Source organism: Haliotis asinina, chromosome 3 (assembly GCF_037392515.1).
Source record: "Haliotis asinina isolate JCU_RB_2024 chromosome 3, JCU_Hal_asi_v2, whole genome shotgun sequence".
Classification (NCBI taxonomy): Eukaryota; Metazoa; Mollusca; class Gastropoda; order Lepetellida; family Haliotidae; genus Haliotis; species Haliotis asinina.
Window position 1 is genome coordinate 28,554,473 of NC_090282.1, and position 24,294 is coordinate 28,578,766.

The 24,294-nt window shown below is 40.6% G+C and overlaps 2 protein-coding genes across 3 annotated transcripts in view; one reads left to right on the top strand and one right to left on the bottom strand.

The window, feature by feature from the left end:
• Positions 1-9,355, bottom strand: part of LOC137277780 (protein mono-ADP-ribosyltransferase PARP6-like) — a 58,995-nt gene extending 49,640 nt beyond the window's left edge. The window contains exon 1 of the mRNA XM_067809707.1: positions 9,164-9,355. Coding sequence (XP_067665808.1) covers positions 9,164-9,281 — 118 coding nt within the window. The 5' untranslated portion in view covers positions 9,282-9,355. The remainder of the gene's footprint in view (positions 1-9,163) is intronic.
• A 364-nt stretch (positions 9,356-9,719) lies between these two features.
• On the top strand, positions 9,720-21,838 carry LOC137277781 (BTB/POZ domain-containing protein 1-like). Of its 2 annotated transcripts, none has more exons than XM_067809708.1 (5): positions 9,720-9,808; positions 15,603-16,934; positions 17,136-17,223; positions 17,990-18,136; positions 18,923-21,838. In XM_067809708.1, the coding sequence occupies exons 2-5, from the start codon at positions 15,616-15,618 to the stop codon at positions 19,079-19,081; spliced, it is 1,713 nt and encodes a 570-aa protein (XP_067665809.1). In that variant the 5' UTR covers positions 9,720-9,808; positions 15,603-15,615; the 3' UTR covers positions 19,082-21,838. The 2 variants fall into 2 exon arrangements, with proteins under 2 accessions (XP_067665809.1, XP_067665810.1); XM_067809709.1 differs by having other exon boundaries at positions 9,720-9,770.
• The last annotated feature ends 2,456 nt before the right edge of the window (positions 21,839-24,294 follow it).

Below are 24,294 nucleotides of genomic sequence, written 5' to 3' on the forward strand. Positions count from 1 at the left end.
CATTGTCTATATTAAGTTGCGCGTCCATAATTACGTACAGATATAATTTCAACTTACCAGCGGTTTGAGCCTTCTTAGTAATCTGGATGGTTATCCCTTCGCTGCCGTTATCTATACGACGCCCGCTACCGTGCAGTTTATCATCATCCGTGGATCGCATGTCCAACCATAGGGCGTACTTGGTGGTCAGGTATTCACCGATCTGCACAGAGCTTAGGTCCAGGTCCTTTGTTATGTAATCCCCCACTGGTAGCTTTTTTATCTCATCCCACTGCTGGTGTGGTCTCATACCATGACTGAACAGCTGGTTGGGCACGCCCTCGATGGTCACTTCCACCTTTTCAATCTCGGGGTTGAAAAACTTCTCGCTGTCCCTCCGGAATGGATCGTAATCCTCCACGGGGACGACCAGGATACCTTTCATCGATCGCGCCGGCACGTTCAGGTTGATATTCCACACGGTGTCGCTCTTATCTCGCACGATTGATCTATGTCTCAGTACGCGATCGTATAGGATAGCCATCTTCCCAGAGTACCGGCTTCGAACCTGCCTGGCCAGCTCCGGGCTAGTGACCATGTCGAACTCCAGAGAGATGTTGTCTATGGTATAACTGGCCTCATCACCGTTCGGCGTACGCACTACTTTGCTATAGTCGTTAAACGTGAGCTCGTATTCGAGCCTATCACCCAGCGCGGCCTGGTAAAATGGCGCGTGTCCCGTGAGCAACTCGAAGTCGAGCGGCACGCAGAATCGATTCCCGTATGCTCGAGCGATGGCCTTTTCACCGTCCGATAGCTTGTCTAGCTGGTCTTGCGTGAAGGCATACCCTATGCGCGACCGGGTTGATTTGCTGATACCCTGGTACACATCATTGACTCGTTCTCCCTCGCTTTTCCAGAGATCCCCGTAGCAGTGAAACACGTCGCTGTCGTCGATACTCAGCACCTCGTTACCGCTGATCTTGACGGTCGTTTTCTTGATGATAGCTCGACCCACGTTCCGCACTAGCTCGCGTTTGTCGTTGTCGGAGGTCAACGTGATATTGAACGCCAGTCGAACAGTGCCTGGTACAATGAGGTCATTCTCACCAAGGTTTGGAAATCTAACCAGCAGAGTTTGATTCTGGTCTATCTTGCTGGGATTGTTGGTGATGGTCACCGACTGGCGCACGGCTCTGGCTCCTAATGGCTCTCTCAATCTTCTGAAAGGATCTAATTTTCTGCCGTACATTGTTATATATAAATAAAATATATTTAAATACTAATGGATGAAGACATAGATATGACGGAGATACCGGGCGCTAGTGCCCAGGCATTCGATGATGAGCAGGAGACCTCATTTACTAGTTCATCATTGAACCAAGAACTTTTGGCAACAACGGTAGATGATTATTACGAAAGTTTAAGAAGTGATAAATACTACGTTGATCCACAGGGCCGATACCTTGATAATTTTTTTATTGATACAAAGGGTGTTCTACGCCTTAAGTCTGACCCAGGGGTTGACCTCGTTAACAAGCGCAATAAAAAACCACTGGCCTTGTCAACTCTAGCCAGACGCCATGGTGTCGAATTTATCCGTGAACATCTAAACATGCATGATTACGTTGGTACAATACCTAAGGCCGTTAAAGAAGATCTGCAAGCTACCAGATCCCACCTCACCACTAGAGATGAAATGACACCACAGCGTGCTACAGAAGCCTCAGACAGCATAGAAAAACTGTTGAGCACCTACTGGGACAAACCGTTACCGGGGTTTGACTTTCCGGTAAGGGAACTGCGCGGCTTAGACGAAGCCGTGAAACGCGTGCGTGGAGAACTCGTGAACAATATGGGGAAACTGAACGAAATCGACGAGCACATCGCTAGGGAAAAAACCAAACTCAACGAAACTGAAAACGATGATATGAAGCGTCGTATCAATGAACGACTACGCGATTTAGAAGACGAGAGACGTACACGATTGGAAGCCGCTTCCTCGAATCGTGAACAGCTTCGATCCCAGATCAGTCGTATTCGGGAAACAATCGATAGAATACTGAATGAGGATACAACTTTAGCCAACAGGATTCGGATATTGTTCCGGGAGCAAGGGATCACCATCGCCAGCATTCTGACTGCATTGGGTTTCATTATATCAACCCTGGTGGTGTCACTGACAGGGGGTACCCCTGTGGGACCTGCCGGCGGCGGAACTCCAAGTGGCGGTGGTGGTGTTAAAGACTGGATTAAAAAACTCGGGGAAGGCCTAGCTAAACTGGCTGGTAAAGCCGCCGAAGCCCTTCCCGGCATCCTGGGTAGCATCGTCTCGTGGTTGTTGAGCGCTCTGTCTAAAACTGCCATGTGGCTCAGTCAAAACCTGTGGGCAGCCATCGTCGCCGTGGCGGGTCTGGTGTACGTAGCGGCTAAGAAATCTTTAACCAAATAAGTCCCAAAGTTACCCCACCAACCACTAGGGCTGTTTTATTATCGATGTGATTGGAGGCCTGAATATGAGGGGGTACCCCCACATGAACTTTAGGCTCCGGAGGTGGCGCCACTATACCCTTTTCACGTGGTGGGATGTGTGGGATATAGGTGGTGTTAATATCGGGGTTGATACCCAACTTTTGATCCTTCGTGGCTATGACTATTTCGTTGTTATAACCCACCACTTTTTTTACTCTCAGTTGCATATCACTCGGAGCCATGTACAACCCCACACCGAACACGTAATTGACTTTCGATCTGGCGTGTTCTAACACTTTTTGGTAACGGTCGATAGCCCGCGGGAGATCAACTGGAGAATTAATGGCATCCTCAACGTTGGCAACGAACTGTTTCTGAGCGTCGTAAGCAGTTCCCTTACCAATGATGTTGGAACGCGTTTGCGACTGCGCACCCAACAGCGCCCACACGTACGTTCGAATTGAGTCGTTCAAGCGTATTGTACCAGCACGAGTGAATCCTTTCGATGTGTCCAGCATGAACATTTTCCACCCGTCTGCGGTTGACTGCTCCACTTTCTGGACTGAGAAAGCAACACCACCTTTAAAGTTCATACGATCATCCCTCCATTCATTACTCGACAAAGCAAAGTCCGGGCGTAGTTTACCTTGTTTCAGTACAAGATCACTGAGTTCTTTCACTGATCGCACGCCATCAGAAGGAATACCCAACCCGTGGTTCGGCCCCAGCAAACGCCAATCCGTCTTCGGGTCTATTTCGAATTCATTGCAAATACGTTCGTAGGCCCGTCTATCGTACGGGTTGTTTGTTGCGTCCCACGCTTTGTCCTGTGGGAGGGGGGCACTGATCTCTTTAAGGATACGTCTGACCTGGTAGTACACGTGGAACTTGAATACAGACTGACTCAGCGGTTCACGCTGAGAGTCAGCCAATGCCACACCACACCCCGTTGTAGCGAACCACACGGCAAAGTTGAATTGATTCTGCCAGAACTGCATAGGGTTGTTGAACCAAGCGTGGACTGCCTCAATGTTAGTCACCGAAAGCTTATACTTATCGAACACATCTAAAAGCTGGGCATTGAAATACAACCCAGGAGCAACCACGATCTTCATGGGGGAGAAATCTACATCCAGTTTAGGGTAAAACACACCAGGGGAATACATTTTAAAACTATTATATAATGAGTATATATACTCTAACATGTACATAACACTTCCAGGAATAACGAGCGGTGAGGCCGTTCAGCTGACGCACGCGATCGATAACACGTCAGGTCAACTCGAAGTCGCACTCTGCGATATCACCTACCTACCGCAATGGACTAACATCAATATCAGCAACAATAAGCTGTTCGTCAGTGGAACTCGCAGCCAGATAACTGACGGCTACTACAGTGTGTGCTCTCTAAACGACGAGGTCTTCAAACCCATGGGAGCCGAACTCAAGATAAACGACTCAAACGGCACAGTGGTGTTAATCAACAACGGAAGAACCTCCTTGAGGCTCGGCCGACCATTAGCGAGGATACTCGGTATGTCTCCTGACGAGATAAAACCAACAACAACCGTCACAGGCACGAAGTTACCCGACCTAGTACCGTACCGAGAGCTGTACATTCATCTCGATCAGGTGAGCACAACGTACAACATTCAAGGAGGTCACCCTTCCACTATACTGAGAGCAGTCCCGGTGAAAACTGAGAAATTCAACGACGGTAGAACCGAGTCGTTTTCACCACGGCAGTATAAGAGATTAACCCAGGGCAACATACCTGAGCTGACAATATCGGTGTTAGATATAAATCATAATCCTGTAAATATAGGATACCTCAGCTTAACACTTCATGTAACATGACCAGCGCACAAGGGCCCGGAGTGAAAAAATGCGTTAATATCGGGATCTCCGACCTCGGAGACACACGCGGTTTCGACGCTCCCGGAGTAGATGGTAAATCGTACGCCTTGCAACTGAAAAACAACATTTACAAACGCGTTGAAATCCCCTCCGGTGGAGCCCTAAGTGATATAGTAGATACCACAAGAGCAACAGTAAACACTAAGTACACCCTTGTCAACACCGGTGATAATAATTGGGTAATATACCCATCGTTCGGTGGTAAACTGTTCGACTTAGACGATGTTGAGAGCACTACCGTCGTCAAAAACAAACCATATATGCTCGTCTTCACCGAAGATGACAAGTGGGTGTTGTTACCCGAGAACGACTGGTTTATCAATATTAGACTCGTCTCTCCCTACGTGTTTACTGATAACAAAGACAACCACCTAAACAAAGTCGTGAACAATGGAACCCTACTCGTGGCTTACGTCCCAACTCAGAGGCGTAGCATAGTCGTCAGCCCAGTCAACACTATAGCAGCCCACATGCTATCGAGTAAACCAGCCATGCAAAACGTGAAATTGCAGTTGGTGTCTGAATTCGAAGGCGTGGTCAAGATACTAGAGAGTCTACCGGCAAACTCAACATTGATCATCAAAGTCTACCTAGGGGAACCATCGGTGAATGAGGTCGAGATCGTGAAGGGGATCAAACTCGGGTGGGTGAAACGACACCAGTATCAAGTTTGCAACGTTTACGTGCGGGTGGGTGTCGGCTCCAACACCAGTCTGCAGGGGGTCAACGTGATCGTGGAAAACAAGATATCACTAATCAATATCTTCCTGCCTGACAACATACACTTCATGGGTATGAAGTTAACCCCTGAATTATTATCAGAAAACCAGTTGGAAATTATATCGTAATAATATAATAATGACCAGTCATCATCCCAACACTACACTTAACGACCTAGGAGACACGGAGGGATTCGACCAGCCTGGTGAGGAAGATGAATTATATATCCTGCACTTCAAAGACAACGTGTACAGACGGGTGTCGTTATTAGATTTAAAAGAGCCTGAATGGCTGCTCAACTTAACAATCGCCTCACCTTATATCACATTAAAAGAAGAAAAGTGGGGGTACATCTCTAAGATTAGGAATAACGGTATCTGGCCCGGGGATTTCATTACGGAGAATAACGTGAATAAAGTAACTATGATAGATTTTAGGGAAGAAAAAATTTTGTTAAGTACTGGAACAGTAGATCATAAATTAACATTTAACAGTAATCTTTATATCCAGAGTGTTCTTGATAGAACATCCTACTCCTTCACAATCATCATAGAAGTCTTCTTTATGTATTTTGACAATGAAAACTCCTCGAAAGGACAACAAATTTTACCCGGGGTGGTAGTACACTGGTTTGACGAACACGTAGGTCAATATTGCCGTATTGTTATACAACGGGATACCACGGGTCCTATAAACCGCTTAATAAGCCTCCCTGGGGTTTTTATTACAACAGAAAAGTCTATTGACCTCTCACCTCTTAGCATTAGTTATAATCTATCCCTTGTAGGCTTCAAATTCATTCGTGAAATATTAACTGAAACCCAATTAAAATATTTTTCAAAATATACATTATAGGATGGGTCTGTACCCAGTCGTAGAGGAAGTAGCGAAGACGCTGGAAACCGTAGATGGGTTCCGCTTGAGGCAGTTATGTGATGTGAAACGTCAACTAGAACAAGACCGTGACACGCGGAAAGCACTATGTAAAAAGTATAATAGAGCTTTCAATATCGTGGACGGGGCTGACACTACCCTTATTGCAACCAGCATGGGACTAGGGGCGGCAGGCGTTGGGTTGTTGGCTACCATCGTGGCCGCACCTATAGTGCTAGGTTTTGAAATAACAGCTGGGGTGACAGGGTTGGTAGGGTTGGCGCTTAAGTTAGTATCACGCAGACTGCATCGTAAGGCATTGAAACACGACGAGATCAGGGTTCTGGCCGAAGCAAAGCTCAACACAGTGAGTGAGCGTATTTCCACGGCACTCTCTGACAGTAAGATCTCAGAAGAGGAGTTTCGTTCAATCCTCTCTGAACTCACAAAATATAACGGAATGAAACAAGATATTCGGTCCAAGTCTCGTAAGTCTGCTATCAGCGAGGATGAGAAAAAAAAGTACATAGCACAGGGAATACAAAAAGCCCAGCAAGCCTTTATTATGAATACCAAAGAGATCGTAGGCGGTTCACGTTAAACTGTTTCATCGATATAAACATGACATAGGGGAACACGAGGGCGATAGCCGTAAGCGAGCCACCGATCCTATATGGTCAGTCAAAACTTACAACATAGATAAAGTGGATATAAAAGCCGACGAACCTAACTTATACTACTTGAGGGATGGGCCGGGTAGGGGTTTTGTAAGAGAAGAATTATTGATCGTACCGTACGGCACAGTGTTACCTCCTACCAAGGCACAGTAATTACCGCCAACTTTTTTGTAGTAGGGGTAATAGTAGCAAGAGCTAAGGCCCCAACCAAAGCCTTATTTAGTAAATAAGGCTTTGTAGAGACATTTCTTGAAAGTGTTTTAAAACCCCCATTCCCTATACTACTTTAATACCAACGTAAGCACAGTCATACATTAAACCTTCACTTTGCATAAAGGATTATAACTTTAAAGGAAATATGGACAGGAAATGTTTTCAAAATAGGATGAACTTGGCAGCCAATAACAGTTTCATTTTCCTTGTATAAACCTAAACTTGGGGTCAGCACTGTCAACAACTGCGCACTAACTATGCCAACTGGAGCAAGCACTGAAAAGCTCATGAAGATCTTGTACGGGCCAATCAAAATATTCAGGTATATTGTTATCTTTCTCTATCTATGGTAGTTAATGGTACTGAATACCATCTCATGACTTGCTGAATGTCTCTGATAGAAATGTTACTATGTTCTTTGCAGTTCTTACATGAACCAAGATCAGCTACCCAATGCCTTTATTGCATGTTGTATGGTGTAGGTTGTCAGTGAATCACATACAGGAATGTATGTAATTAATTTGAAGCATAATCTGTATGAGAGGTTTTCATCATCTCAACTCACATAGGGTTTCACGGTCTAAAAAGATTTGGCTAAAAAATAAATTGCAAGAACAGCCAATGGAATGCCACAGAATAAGTTCAATGTATTTTTTCAGCTATATGATTTAGATGTGGTAAGATGTTATGTAAAGTTACCAAACTGAAACATACTTGTTATGATAGAAAATCTGATTAGTTCAGGATTTCAAACAGAAATATCACAGCAGTGGAGACCAGAAAAAGGTTTCACACACTACCCATGCAAGGAACTGAACCCAGGTCTTCAATGCATAGTACAGACACTTTAACCATGAGAACATGCCACTGCCCATTCAAACAAAGACATCAGACATGTTGTTAAAACTGTGCAGATGCTTACAATAAATAAAGCATACAAGTGTAACACTCATGCTGGTGTGACTAGAGCATATGTGATGTTCAGCAGTGTACAGCAGTAAAGTACATACATAAAGAAATCCATAAAAAACATTTTCCCAATCCCCAAGCTCACCCCCATGTTTCAATTTTGTCTTCAGACAGCCACAATTTCTACAGGATAAGATGCAATACGCTAAAGATAGGATTTCAATAACTGTACAAACTAAACATCAGAATGTTCTGTGCGTGATTTTATATATTCTCCATTGTATGCATCTTGTTTTTAAACAATATGCACTTTCAGGTTTCTAAATGCTGAACATGGATATCTAATCGCTACAAGATTTAAATAAGACTTTAAGAAAATGCAGAATGATCGAAGGGAAAAAAGGTTTTGCATACAGATAGTCAATATAACCATGGTAACTACAGGGCTAAAAAAGCTGCTTATAAGCAGGGATTTATCTGAAACTGCAGTCTTGGTGCCTTTGGGGGTAAATTTATAAAATCACTCCACTGTGTAAATTTCTGGTTCTATTATTTGCCTTGTTATAAAACTTGCCCAAGCAACCTTTTTCAAACAAGGTGTGATAGGTTTGAATTTATTTCAAAACAGGATAACATGTAATATCTTCAGTTTCTGTTCTTTGTAATACTCTTGACTATCTAATTCTTAGATGTATTAATAGATTTTGGACAGGCCTACACACAGAACTAGATCATAGAATGTGACTTCATCATTTGTGTGCACATTGTGCTGATGTAAACATTCAATGCTTTAACTGTAGTTTATTCATTTTTTTGTCATATACTAGTAAACAAAAGTGAAAAATTATGTCTAGGCAGGTATTTTATGGTTTCATAATGAACGATGGACCTTCCAATCCGAAGTCGGACGCCTCGTCCACATGACCAAAGAGGTTAAACTCGTCAGCAAGCATACAAGGTAAGCAGGTAAGGATGTCATCTGTGGGATAACTCCACGCCATGCTACAAGTATTGCATAATTTGTGTAATAAGAATAAACTGCCAAGTGCTGTTCTTTCGGTTTCAAAGCTTTTCTCGATAATCAAATTACATTACCTGGAAAACGACATAGTAATCATTAATGTCATTATCAAGACACTACCGACTGACGGGAATCTGGTTTTCCCAGAACGTCATTAATGGCCTTACCAGGGTTTATTTGTATTTGTATAACTTAAAGTACAACTTTAACTATATGGTCAGTGTAAATGCTAGTTTGCTAGATAATAAGAGAGATCACTGCTACAAACGTACAGTATACGCTTTGTCAGTATGACAGCCGGGCCAGCATGGGCGTTACATTTGCATGGTTCATCTGTCCACCGGTTTGGCTTACAAGGCTTCAGTTATTACATACAACCTACCTGAAAATGACCACTTATAATTTTCGCACATAGAAATAACTTCAACACAGTCTTGCTTAAATTTTTCCAGTCTATTGTTGGTAGACATCGTGATCCCTGATGTCCAAATCCTTCTCATACACTACTTTCTATTTGTTGAGCAACACGATCATGTTTACTTCCGCATTCGGTTGCACATGCGTCCATAATACTTCCGGGAAGGCATAATAGCTGCCGATAACAAACGATCTGTATTAATCCGTGAACTTGTGTGAACGTATCAAAGCTTTGCAATTTATGAGATCTGACAACAAATTATAGTAAAGAATATATAATATTTCCTTCTAAGGCATTATGAGCATTGTGAATAAACGGCATGATGTCAAAAATGGAGATATTAGTTGTAAACCAACGTAGTTCTAATACAAGTACTATCAATATAAAAACAGAAATAATGATTACTTTTTGAATATTTATTTCAAAATAATAACATAGTGATTACATCTTTTAATTGTTTACATTCTACGGTAATCATATGGACAAATTATTATATTATTCTATTTATGAATCGTTAGACACATTGACCTTGACCTTTCCAATTGACAGACCCTTTCTTCAGGGATCCTGGGTGAGCAACAAAGCTGTTCAAATTTGGGGGAAATAGTGGTAATAATTGCATTTCTTTGTATGCATATCCCTACCTTATATAATTTAAAACCTACTGGAGAGACATAACACGTGATACATTACGTATTAGTCCAGAAACATTTCCTCGTTTCACATGTTAGTCACTTGTCTCGAGTCTTCACGAAAACAAACATTTCCTGAACAAGTGCAACAAAGTTTGTTCTTGGCGGACAGGGTGAAACACAGAGTCTAGACTCGTAAATAAATAGAAGGTAAATCATTTTATATGTGAATGTGTGTCTTGAAAAGTAATGTATCTAATCTGTGCCAGGTATACATCATGTCATGAATACTGTAGTTCAGGGTAGAGTATTTACCTCAGTTCAAGCTGCTGAATCCTGTCTGTTCCTGAGTGACTGTCTGTATGTGTCTGAAATCTTTGCAGTTTTGGAGTGTATAATTGTAGTTAAGACATCTTAGGTCAGATGAAGTTTTACAATTAATTATCACTGGATTTTGGTTAAAAGTATTGGGATTTCTTGTCTACCCCCACCTTAGCAGAAAGTGGTGTGGTACCATTTAGAACTTTTCTCACTCTAACTTTCAGGGATACTTACTGAATATGGAAAGATTCCAAGAGTATCACAGGTACCCTCAAGGAACTTGGAACCCCATAAATTTGAACACTGGTATTTTTCACTTGATGTATTTTAAGGCCAACAAGAATTCAGTTTCAAGAGTGTTGCAGTCTGGATGACTCTTTCTTGCAGTTTCAAAATTTTATCGTTAGGCCTACAGCACTAATTTGCACCTGGTGAATCGTGCAGGCTATTTAAAGCAGTAACTGCCAGACGTATAACCATGATAACAGTCAGAATATTGCCACCCTTCAACATATTGGCGGCTTATATATCTTCCTTGTAAGACATGGGTGGCTTGTGCATTTTAAAACTGAGATGGTTTCAGTGTCATGACCAGGAGGATATTGATGATGGTTAGAAATAATTTTGTAAGAATACACAGATATATCTTTCTTAATAGGATCCATGTCTATTGACTGATTTATTGCAATGACCCTTGCCCACAAAACTTGAAGTCATAAAAACAACACATTATATATTCGAATTGAAGTGAAGGGTTACTGCAATTTTATCCAAAGGCAGATGTGTTCCATTTCAGTCTTTCTAACATATATGTTTGTGTTGCTAAAGTGCTGCATTGTTAGAAAGGATGGCATGTACACATTTTAGTACATTTGACAATGCAACAAATGTTGATTATTCCACAGAATCAGATTTTGTCATGGATACTTTGGTAGTTTCATGTGCTGTAAAAGCAACTCAAATTGTATGTACTAGTTTTAGCCTTTGATTATGTGAGTCTCAGGCACATGGTTATATGCAGTGTCGTAGTTATGTTCACTTCTCTATTATTTCTAGATCTCACTTTGTATTTGGGGTTTTTTTTCACATTGACAATGTTTGCACATTGTTTTTTATTTATTTTTTTATTTGCACATTTTTTCAAAATACAGGTCACACATTACATGTTGTAATCAAGAAACAGTAGGTAACAATTACATGGTCTTAATATTTCCAAGAGAATATGCAGGGCTGAATTCAAAGGTGCCATCCTACATGCACCAGGTGCAACCTATGACAAGAACCCAGTTGCACCAGCCAAATTCCAAGAGTCCAGTTGTAGCATAGTGTGTAAAACATCAAATATGATGATGATGATGACTCAGTGACACGTAAAGGTCCAGGTCGTCAGCAACCCATGCTTGTAAGAGGAGACTAACAGGATTGGGTGGTCAGGCTCAGAGACTTCATTGACATGTCATCATATCACAGTGTGTAGATCAATGATGATGTTAATCACTGAATTGTCTGGTCCAGATGCAATTATTTACAAACCGCTGTCATATAGTTGGAATATTGCTGGGTGCAGCGTTCAACAACAAACCTAAACAATCACCCAGTCCAGTTATTGATTATTTATATGCCAACAATGTTGCTGATATCTGCTCATCTTCTGTTATAAGTTTTGTGTTGATTGAGAAATTGCAGTGAACATGCTGTAGGATATCTAGGTACTGTAAATCACAAATTTTTTGCGTCATGATATTTTTGCGAGTGGCAACCAACAGACATTTTTACATCACGATATTTTTGCGACTTGCCTAATTCTCAAAACATAGTTTAGTTTGACAGTTTCAAAGCTTACTTGCATCTGAAAGTTTTATCTGAAGTAAATCCAATCACATATTAAAGTTTGCCACTAATCTTGAACACCATTCAGTGGAGTACTTCCGCATATATCCAATCAGTGATGTTTTCCTAAAAACAACACTTGCTGCATAGGCCAGGTAAGCTGAAAACAGTTCAAAGTGATTAAATTAAATGGAATGACTAATAAATGGGCAGGACCAGTTTGGTCAGTGTCAGCGAAGCTGTTGATCTCCAGATAAGTATCATGAAACCTATCCACGCCCGCTTGATGGTCGGCCTTTCAGTCTCTAAGAAATGTGTGTTGCGTTATTGGCGCCTGTCTGGACTGTCATACGTACTGATTGAGTGACTTTTGTTCAGGAATCCATTGTTTGACATGTGACACATGAGTACAAGTAATGCTAGTAATTAGTCATTCTTCGCATTGTTGTCATTGCTTAATATATGTATTGTCTAGATTTGTTGTTAATTATATGAAATGTTGAATAATAAAGCGAAGCTGTTGTTTGCTGATTATTCTTTGCTTTCTACCAACAAATTGCATCATGATATTATTGCGAGCTCAAGTTTTCACAAAAATAACATGCTCGTAAAAATTTAATGATTTACAGTATTTTATGAACTAGTCAGACATCTGTTTCACCACTAAACACATTTGGCAGTTTGGTGTGGTTGTCATAGTTATAAAGGAAGAGTATTATTAATAGTACATGGGTCATGTTTATGCCTCAGATATGTTAACCTTTGCACATGCTATTATTCCTTTGTTTGAAAATATAAAACCATTTCATTACCAAACTACATAAATTCATATGTCCCAGTTACAATTGTAATCATCTTTAAAATACTTCCTCAGTAAGAAAAATCGGAAAAATATTTTGATCCTACAATGACTAAAATCTGTACTAATATGAAATTGTGAAAAAGAAAATATAAGCTGGTAATGAGGCAAGTTCCTCTTCAGCTTGTTCAGTTTTGTCTTCCTATATGTCAGCCATTGAACATGTTGTATATATTCCTGTTTGCTTCATTATAGAAATGACCTGTTGAGAAGCAATGAATACTTTCCTTTTATGAAATGCTTATCATACCTATGAAGATGCAGGTTAGAACTGGTCTTTGTGTTGTAAAAGGCGACAAACAGTATGGGGTGGTCAGGCTTACTGACTTAGTGGACACATACTCTTTTATCTTGTTTGTGTAGATTGATGCTCATAATGTTGATCACTGTGTTGTGTGGTGAAGACACAATTATTTACATACAACCACCATACAGAGGAATATTGCAATGTGCAGGATTAGAAAACAAACAAATGAAAACAAATCAAATCCTTATGTACATGATCACGATCACGTTAACTATGTAAATTTACAATGATAATGATGACGATTCTTCGAAGGCATTTAGAAGTTGGCATAGCAATTCAAGACGGGGTTGATTCTGCCTGATTGATGCCTGATTAATGCATTCCTGTTAGCTACTGGTATCATGTTGTCATAGCATTGTGACGTCATAAGCATTGTGAGGTCATGGGCAGAGTTAACAGTTAGCCTTACTGTTCAGTTCAGCTCAACCTGATGAGGGGGCTAGGATATTCCCCGAAACGTCGTGAAAATAAACTCAATAAGTTGCTATCCATAAAAATTTTCCTGTATTGATAATGATGATGCCAATAACTAGAGACTTAAGTGCACAATATCACCAGATATTCTGTAATACACAGTCAGGATTATCCAGGTGTCTGCGTAGAGCATTGTGTGCTTTCCATGTTAGGGTAAATTACGTAACTGACAAGCTGAAGTGATCTAATGAGATTATGAAACTAGCAACTGTTTCCTGTGTTCAAAAGCAATATTGCAAAGACACAAAACACATCCCAACATGAATTCTGTTCAACCTTCAGGACCATTAGAATCAAATATTCATTAATTCTTTTTAAGAAGGAGTACATATGTTTTACTTGAATCTGAGTATTATTCTTCAAAAACATACAAGTCATTCAGGAAAGAGTCTGTTATCTTATATATTTCATGTGATAGTAATGTGGTTGTTATTCATTGTCATATTAAACTTATACTGTCAGCATTGTTAAAACATATCAAATAACATATTTTGTAACTGCGTTGATGGATATACTGAATAATACATCAACTGGTGGCATGTTACTGCATTTCTTATCCAAAATCAGTATTTGTGAAATTAGGAGATAAACATCATGGGTTGACCCATTTCTGTGTGTTATTGAGTATTTGAAGCACAGAAATATTTCATTTGAATTGTATTCCCGTGCTTCAAATACTCAATACCACCCAGAAATTGGCCAACACATGATGTTTATCGACATTCTAAACAAAAAGGTAAACCAAAGGGTTTAACTGTCTGCACTTGTTTGCATCAAGCAGTGAAGTGTGATCAGCTGGCCATTTCAGCTGGTTCCCATGATAGCATCTGGAGCTGCTCATTTGTGACGTCATTCTGACTTTACATCACAGTATTTGAATGATATCAAAACTGTTGATAGCACAACAAAACATTTGTTTGCGATGTTTCTGCGTGTCACTATGCAGCGAACAGTCTTGCAGTTTCCGGAAATCAAATACCATTTGATCATGTTTTTCAGCCAATCAGCTTACAGAACACAGTGGACTTTTGGTTTTCAACGTATCATATTCACTTCATAATGGATTCGTTCAACCCTTTTATATAACATGTCTGTAACAGGATATAACAAAATAGTGGATACAAAGTTGTAAAAAAATTATGCAGACGGTTTTTTTTATTCAGTTCAAAAAGCACATGCAATATATTAGGGCACATATTTTCATGGGTATCTGTTGTAATGTCTAAATCTGTTATGTAAATCATTTTGCCAAGTGTTATTGTGTGTTGCACCATTGAATACTGTTGGAGATCTGAGAGCCAATTGTTATGAAAATTGGATTATTCTGGTAACCATGGTTCCACAGTCTGAAGCCATTCGGATTGCATGTCTCCTTCCTCTTAGGAAAAGTCCTTTCTCTGAGGATCTCTCAGCAGCAGTTAAAGTATCGTCCAGTAGTTACTAGCATGACACCTCTCCCCTTTTGAAAATTCTTGTTGATATGAAACTAGCCAGAGAGTGTATCAGCTTACAACAAACCCCACTTTTGAAACATCGTCCACATGTACATAGATCAACTGCATGAATATTGACCACATTGACTAGTGGAGGTTGACAGCACTGATGTCAAGGTCAAGACATGCAGTATGGATAATAAGGCTGGGGGAGTCATATTACAGGGTGTAGGTGTACTTACACCTCAGATTGCCTGAGAATTCGGAAGGAGTAGTGACATTTTTGTATGAGCGACCCAATGATGTGGTTTTCAGCTAATAAACTTTATATATGTTCGACATACACAGGTATTTACATGTGTACATGATACATCTGAAATTTTATTGATTATTGTCATTGACTTTTAAGCATACATTACTCTTGTATGCTCTATATATGCAGCCCTGGTATTACCTGATTTTGCAGCTATCTCGACATTTGGCCTAAGAGTAACGTGTCATGGTAAAATTCCAGGTTGATGTTTTCACAGGACTCCTTTCATTTCAGGGGTTCAAACAGTATGGATGCTGAGAGGGTGAAGGCGGCTGCCAAGAACCAGCCCTCTCTGAACCAGGGAGCATCCAGCAGCCAGGCCACCGCCAACCAGACACCCACAGCCCCACACTCATCTCCTGCCCATCAACCTCAGGAAACCACACCTGGAGGACCTCCAGCATCACCGTCAGCATCGGGGACATCAGCTGCCTCTGCTGCCTCTAACACAAGCCCAGCAGTGATACCTCCCCACCCTGCATCTATAGCAAACAGGGAAAGTGGTGTCAGCCTGTCCATCACAAGCGCATTAAGTGATACTTCCAATGTACGTAGTGCCAATGCTTTGAAGTCTGTCTTACAGGAATCTTCGCCTCCACCTCTGCCCCTTCCTGTCTCTTCAACAGTTGCTTCTCCTCAGCCTCAGAATCAATCTTCAGTCCCTTATAACTGGCAGGCCACCAAGCCTTCAGTGAAGGAAAGGCTGGCTTTCTTATTCAACAAAGACGTTATGTCTGATATTCGCTTCCTAGTAGGAAAGCCGCCAAATGTTCAGACTATTCCAGCTCATAAGTTTGTTTTGTCAGTTGGAAGTGCTGTATTTGATGCCCTCTTCAATGGTGGAATGGCAACCTCTGACAGTGTAATTGAAATCCCAGATGTTGAACCTTCTGCTTTTCTGGCTTTGCTGAAATTCTTGTACTCTGATGAAGTTCAGATTGACCCTGAAACTGTCATGACAACATTATATACAGCTAAGAAGTATGCTGTACCTGCTTTGGAAAGAGCTTGTGTGGACTTTCTTAAAAGAAACTTGAGTAGTGACAATGCATTTATGTTGCTCACCCAGGCTCGGCTTTTCGACGAGCCACAGCTTGCAGCTTTGTGTCTCGAAACAATTGACAAGAACACAACGGAAGCTCTGTCAGCTGATGGGTTTACCGACATTGATCATGACACGCTATGTGTGGTGCTGGAGAGAGACACGTTGGGGATAAGGGAATGCAAATTGTTTTCGTCGGTGTGCCGCTGGGCAGAAGCTGAATGTGCCAGACTAAATCAGCCTCCAAGTCCCCAGAACCAGAGACGAGTCCTCAGCAGGTCCTTGAGGCTGATCCGCTTCCCACTCATGACTGTAGAGGAGTTTGCAATGGGAGCTGCCCAGAGCGGGATTCTAGAAGATCGTGAAGTGGTGGAGCTCTTCCTCTACTTCACAGTCAATCCCAAACCATCTATCAGCTTCCTGGATGTGCCACGCTGCTGCTTGACAGGCAAGGAACAAGTTGTGTCTCGCTTCTGTCAGATTGAATCAAGATGGGGCTACAGTGGAACAAGTGATCGGATACGGTAATAGATCATTTTACATAAGTCTAGAAAGCTTCCTTTGAGTTTGTAAGATCGATGGAATCAAAGTAACTTGTGATGAGCCTTTTTTTTTTCAATGTGTTAGTTCAATATACTCAATCAGTAAAAATGGTATATGGCATCACTCATATCATTTTCTCAATTAGATCTTCTCAACCATAAACTTGCACTGATATTTTTCAGATTTATGGTGAACAGACGTATATTTGTTGTTGGGTTCGGGTTGTATGGCAGTATTCATGGACCAACAGAATACAATGTCAACATTCAGGTAACTGTCCTTATTTGTCTGCTTGTTGTAGTTGCATCAATTATTCAGTATAAGAATGGTGATAATAACTTGGAGATTTCACGTGAACTTTCCATCAAGATTGCTTTTTTCACACACTTACCCACCAGAGATATTAGGTGTGAATATGACTGTAAAGTGAGAGCAGCCTGAGAGGGGTTGGCGTTAGAGCTGCATGTTTAATTTTTCTGTGAATTTGAAATTTGTCCACATTCGTGGGTGGAGCAAAAACAGGCAGTTGTATGGTTTAATATCTTAGTTTATGTGGGTTTGGGGTTTTTATGTTCATACTGAAGGGATATGTGGGACTACATGCACTCAAGGCTGGTTTTAGAAAAATACCTGAGGCTTTGAAGGTTTGGATGTTTTGAATTTATTCAAGTATGCTATTTCCTTTCAGCTCGGCCCCGATTTCTTGAAACAAACTTTAAGTTTTTACTCAAATTTCAAACTGAGTTTGACAAAATGAAACAGCTGAATTTTAACTCAACTGTATTTTTTACATAGAAAAATCCACACATACTTAATCTATCCACCAAACTGAAATTGTGTACTGTATTTGAGGTTAATATTGGTTTCAGTTCATTCTGGGAAATGAATTGTCTTATGTTTACTGAAATTTGAGTAGAAACTCAAACTTAAGTCAAAGCTGAGACTAAAGTTTGTTTCGAGAAATTGGGGCCAGAACAACAATTATTGACTAATATGTTGATGTTGTCCCTGTTAACCCCCACCATTGTTGTGACAGATTATCCACACCGACACAAGCAAGGTGATGGGGTCCAATGACACCAGCTTTCAGTGTGACGGATCCACATCCACATTCAGGGTGATGTTCAAAGAGCCGGTTGAGATCCTGCCCAACTCAAGCTATATAGCCTGTGCTACACTCAAGGTAAGAACTACATCAGGGTAAACACACAAGCAAACAACACTGCCCCAGGACAGTGGTTTTGGCCAACAGTATTAGGTTGTCACTTCCCTACAAGACCTCCTCAACAACAAGCATCATTCTGGTGGGTTTTTACAGTATTTGTGACAGTGGTCATAAAGGGATTTCAGTAAACTTTACATTTTTGGTTTGTGTTTTCTTTATGTTCGTACCCCGCCACATCGTGGAATCGGGGACGATGTATTCAGGAGCATCTGTACATCCATCCATCTCGATTCTTGTTCACGCAATATCTCATGAACAGTTGTACCCAGTGTCTTCAGATTTGGTGACAGCCTACGTTAAGGGATTACAAAGACATCAATAATTTTGGTGACCATGACCTTATTTTCAAGGTCACCATGACACTTTCACCATTTTTCAAACTTGTGTTAACATGATATCTCATGGACTGTTGTACCCAATGTCTTCAAATTTGGCGACCACTTACATTAGGGGATTTTGCCGACCCAGTTGATTTGGGTGATCTTGGCCTTATTTTTTAGGTCACGAGAACACTTTGATCGTTTTTCAAACTAGCATAAACACAATATTTCATAAAACATTGCACCCTATGTCTTCGATATTTTAACAGTCTGCATTGGTTGATAATCCAGACACCAGTCATTTCAAGCATCCTATATGTTACCCCCCCCAAAAAAAAGTAAATATCCTATAAATATTTCTTTCTTCTTTAGTGTGTTAATGGCAAAAATTTGTTTAAATTTCATCTAATATTCTTCTTTCTAGGGTCCAGACTCATACTATGGGTCCAAAGGATTACGCAAGGTGACCCATGAATCGGTATCCAGTGGGAAAGTTACCTTCCAGTTCACATATGCAGCTGGCAACAACAACGGCACATCTGTTGAAGATGGACAGATTCCCGAGATTATCTTCTACACATAGAACACACATACATGTATTCTAGGGCTGCAACCATTCACAAGACTCAGTGCCACAAGTTATTGTGCCTCATTGAAATAATGCCCACGATACCGGATTTACTGATCATATATTACACGGTATGCAATTGATTTGTGAAATACAATTTCATGGTGATTTGTGAAAAGCATTACATGCCCTCGTCATTGTTAGTGTAATGGAAAACTGTTTAAACAGTATGCTTTGGTTATGTTTTGAAATATTTTCATTGATTTTGGAAAACAGACATAGGACCCATCCACAAAACATTCGTAGATATATGACATTCGTAAGCCTATGATTAAGTAGGATAGGTTGTAGCTTTACAAATGTTTTGTGGGTCGGTACCTTCGATTGTTGCATGTGTTGTGACTGCTGACATAATCAGTCTGCTTGTTGTATTGCCACAGAGGTGATGGTTACAGCCCCAGTGTTTCACTGTCTCCCTATGGAAGCCAAAATATTTATCGTGCACTGTGATGATTGCACATGATCGTGTCATCACTGGATCAATAATGATCTCTGTGTCTGTTCACCAACATTCTATATTTGTCTCTGTAGAATGTAGCTTTACTCTCTGATGTTGAGAATGGACAAACGTCTTTTGTTTCACTGATTTTGTTAAGTTTTGCAATCACTTATGCATAAATACTCTTCAATGTTACAAAGCTGTAGGCTTCAATGTGATACACAGCATTTCATGGACAAATGAATTCAATGTACACTGTTTTACATGGATGAAATTTGAACTCTTTCTGAAACTTTCCTTCCTTTGCATAGCATGTGCAGTGCCTGTCCAACTACATACCAGTATCAGGTCCTTGACTATAAACAAGTATCAGAGCTCTGTTTCTCAAAGCCCTTATGTGCCTAAAATCTTGAAACTTCCCATGTTGCAGTATAGGAGGTACAGATGCTTCAAGAAAAGTTAAGAGAGCTTTGTGTAACAGTGTCCAGATCTCTTCCTTACATACATGTAGTGTTGGTCGTATCCAGCATGCATGCCAAGAGTCCGACAACTTGTACTGGACAACATTGAAACTTACGTACACAGCATCTAGTTTATCACTGCCGTTTATGATCTGTTTTTGTTTCTAGTCAACCCTCACAGCATTTGTCATGTTAGTAGCTATCAACGATACTAAGGTTTGCCAAAGGTAAAGCTTCTGCAATATCATCCTTGATGGACTACTCATTTTACACATCCTGTTCTGTGTGGTAACTATGGTAACCATCCAACCGAACCATCCAATCCTGGACAGTATTACTGTAGTGACCATTCCTGAATTTGTTGCAATCATTGTCTGGCATAGCTGCCTTTATGTATAACCTGCCTGGGCAAATATACAAAAATAGGGATGAGAGAAAATTCAAGAGCTAAAATCAATACAAAAAGACTCTCTAGTCTACGGTGCCATGAAAGACCATGAAAATGAAGAGTTCCATTTTCCTGAGTTAAACAAAATATGCCCCTATGTCTTTGTATTCCTTAACAAAGTAATTTCCTGTGATAAACTGGGTTTTGCTCTGCATTAAAGATGAAATGAACAAAAAGATTGTATATTGCATGTTTATTTGATGGTTGCAGGAGCTTTGTTTAGTTACATGATGTGATTGATAGATATGCCTGGTATGACATGATTCATCCAATCGCTGGACCCCATTCTTTGCCGAGTACAAAGTCTCTGTACTATTATTAATGCCATTTTGTGATTCTACAAAGAGTTATGTACGCTTGACCCTGTCAAATGCAAAGGTTTAAGTCCACACAGTTCATATAGTCACAAGTTATTTCTTGTGATTTGTTCAGCCTAAAACAGAGTAAACTTGTTTCATGTATGTATGTATTTTTGTCCTGCTAGTGCAAGTTGTACAGATGACACGTTAATTTTGAACAATAGATATAACTTTACATTTTGATATTTAGTATTTTGGGGTTTTGTATTACTGTAGCTCCAGTAATTTGGTAGGTGGTTATAACATTGCTTCCCTCCTTCATGTCTGATGGCAGTGGTACTGGTTTGTTAATAGTCGTCCTTGCAGAGGCACATCCAGAGTGTGGTGTCAGGGTGCATTTCACCCTAACCTTTGGACTTCATGATGTATGTGCACCCCCCTTCTCCCAAATCCTGGATACGCCTCTGATCCCTGCATGATATCTGTAAGAAACTATGAAAACTGAGTGGATTTCTGGTTCCAATACAAATTCTCTCATATTATAATGGCGCTGGCGCCATTTCATCTTTGACATTGTGCTGTATGTCAGTCTTAAGAAAGGCATACTTAGGATCAGCTGGTTTAGGGCTTTTTCACTGCAGTAGTAAACAGTTTGGTATGAAGGACAAATAAGAATTTTTTCATAATGTTTATTTTGATGGAAAATTCTCATTGTTTCAAAATCTCAAGAATACACAGAAGCAGATATGTTTGACCCTGTTAAAGGAGGGATAGTGACAATGATTCCCATGTGATGCAGGATTGTCACACACTTTTCAGAATACTGAATTTTGAAGTTTTTGTCTGTACTGTCTCTAGCTTCCATCTTTTAAGTTGATGTCAAAATAGTGACTGGTAGTTACTTTATAGAGATATTGGGACTCAACACTATTTTTTCTGTCAGTATGTTAAGTGGAATGAAAAAACGCTTTTACAGATTGTCTACAGAATTTACGTGTATATTTGAAACAAATATTTATTAATGTGTTGCGCTACCACTTGCATAAATAAAAAGGATAAAATGGACATTTCCTATTTGAGTTTATGTCACCTATTTCAGAGATCCAGTATGTTTCAGTGTGACTTCACCAAGTTTCAGGAGGAGATCCAGGTGTTCTAGAACAGTCACTGAGTCACATAATCTCATGTCATAGAAACCATTGAGCAGAGGAAAGAGTGTCTGCCCATAGAGAGGCAGTGGGGTAGCCTTGTGGCTAAAACCTTCACTCATCATGCCAGAGACCCCATCCCCATGATATTGCTGGATTATTGCTAAAACGCACACTCGCTCGCTCGCTCACTCACTCACTCACTCACTCCAGCTGAGACACAGATGGTTACCCATTGTGGCATTCCTTATTTAAAGGATACAACAAGGATAGATTGAGTTCGAGTCAGTTCTCATGAATGCTAAATAGTGCAATAGCATCTGTTGACTAGCACCTTTGACAACCATGAGTCTGACAAGTATAAGCCGCCACACCCCTTGTGGTGCTATGTGGTTTTGTGTCGTCAGGTGATCTCATGTCATGAACCCTTTCAAGTATCAAGGGCCTACAGGCCTAAGGACTACTGCTTTGTGGGACAGGTGGCTGTTCTGTGTGTGGAGGGTTGGTAGGGAGGCTGAAGACCTATTTCGATTCCCCACATGAGTACTGTGTGAGTCCATTTCTGGGCTACTACCGGAATGTTGCTAAAAGCAGCATAAAACAATACTCACTTTGTGTAGTCCCTGACTCTTTTACTGAAATACAGATAAATGGAGTTTTGCCCTATTCTGGACCAATTTATTCCTACATACCTTTAATGGATGTTATCATGGAAAAGCAAAACACAAAGAAAAGTTGATTTTTTGTAAATTCAGTTGCACAATAAAATTCAGCATATATGTGATAAACAACATGAAAGTATATCTCTTTACATGAGGAAGCTTATTGGGGGGTCAGGGTGACCCCTGATACACCTGTCCACTCCCTGTCTATGGTCCGGGACCCGTGAAGGTCCCGGGGTAGACTAGGCCTTCAGCAACCCATGCTTGCCATAAAAGACGACTCAGCTAACGGGATCGGGTGGTCAGACTCGCTGACTTGGTTGACACATGTCATCGGTTCCCAATTGCGCAGATCGATGCTCATGTTGTTGATCACTGGATTGTCTGGTCCAGACTCGATTATTTACAGACCGCCGCCATATAGCTGTAATACTGCTGAGTGCGGCGTAAAACTAAACTCACTCACTCATTCACTATGGTCCGGTGTCCTGCGTCCTAGTACGGCACTGTTTTCTATGGTCCCACAAGTCGATATGATCGTGGGCTGGAATCTCCAGATTCGGACTGACTAGGATTCTTAAATTATCAGTACTTGTAAAACCTGGCCTTCCTCAGGCATAAAGCTGGCAACGTTGATTTATCAGGGTGAGTGAGCTGGGTTTTACGCCGCTTTTATCAATATTCCAGAGATATAGGCATTCAAACCTATGTTGTAGTATATGTGTTTGCCTCTTTTTTCCGATACACATCTACCCGTGAAGGTCCGAGTTAGAATATTTATAGCCCATGCCTCTCGTAAGAGGCGACTAACGGGATCGGGTGGTCAATCTCTATGACTCAGTTTACGCATGCCATTTGTGCAGATCGATGCTCATGCTGTTGATCACAGTATTGTCTGGTCCAAACTCGACTATTTACAGATCGCCGCCATATAGCTGGAATATTGCTGAATGCGGCATAAAACTAAACTCACTAGTACACAACTGATCATATTAAGAAAACTTCAAACTTTTTCCCATTTTATATTATACAGATTTCCGAGATGGACACCCATATGACTCCACCGGAGTATGCTAGGCAGGCGTTATTCAAGTGATAATGAGTCTTTGGAGGCTTAAGTGGTCATGGGTTTATGGGATTGTTTTAGAACAAATATTCTCAGCCACTTCCTGCAAATACGGCTCGGTGTAATAACTGGACTTCCGTCCGTGACTGACTCATTCTCAAACAGAGGATATGTGTTTCTAAACGCCTAGCATGTATTTATTAATTGTTCTGGGTTGCTTAGAACTGTAACTGGCAATAAATTGAATTTCCCTCAATATACCGATCACATTTACAATAACTGTTACTCTCCCCTTATTTCCTATGGAAATTCCGATCTTTTCAGACTGATTAAACAGTTTTGGAACTTATCAATGAACTTTGTGTACTACCCATCCTTCTGTTCTCTATTTAGTGTGAGTTAGGCTCCCTTCTCACTCTGTAATAAAACAAACTAAACCAGATTATATAACAAGAAGAGAAAATTACTAGACTAGTTCTAATCACACCTGTAAGAGAACAGATGGACTTATCTCGTCTTATCTTATCCAGCTAACCAAATGTCTAAGCATATAGATTTAGTGAAGTTTAACAGTATTTAACTTAGATCACGATACGTCAGTTTCATGTCAGGGGAAAGCCCTGAATCGTTCAGGTCTTTGATTAT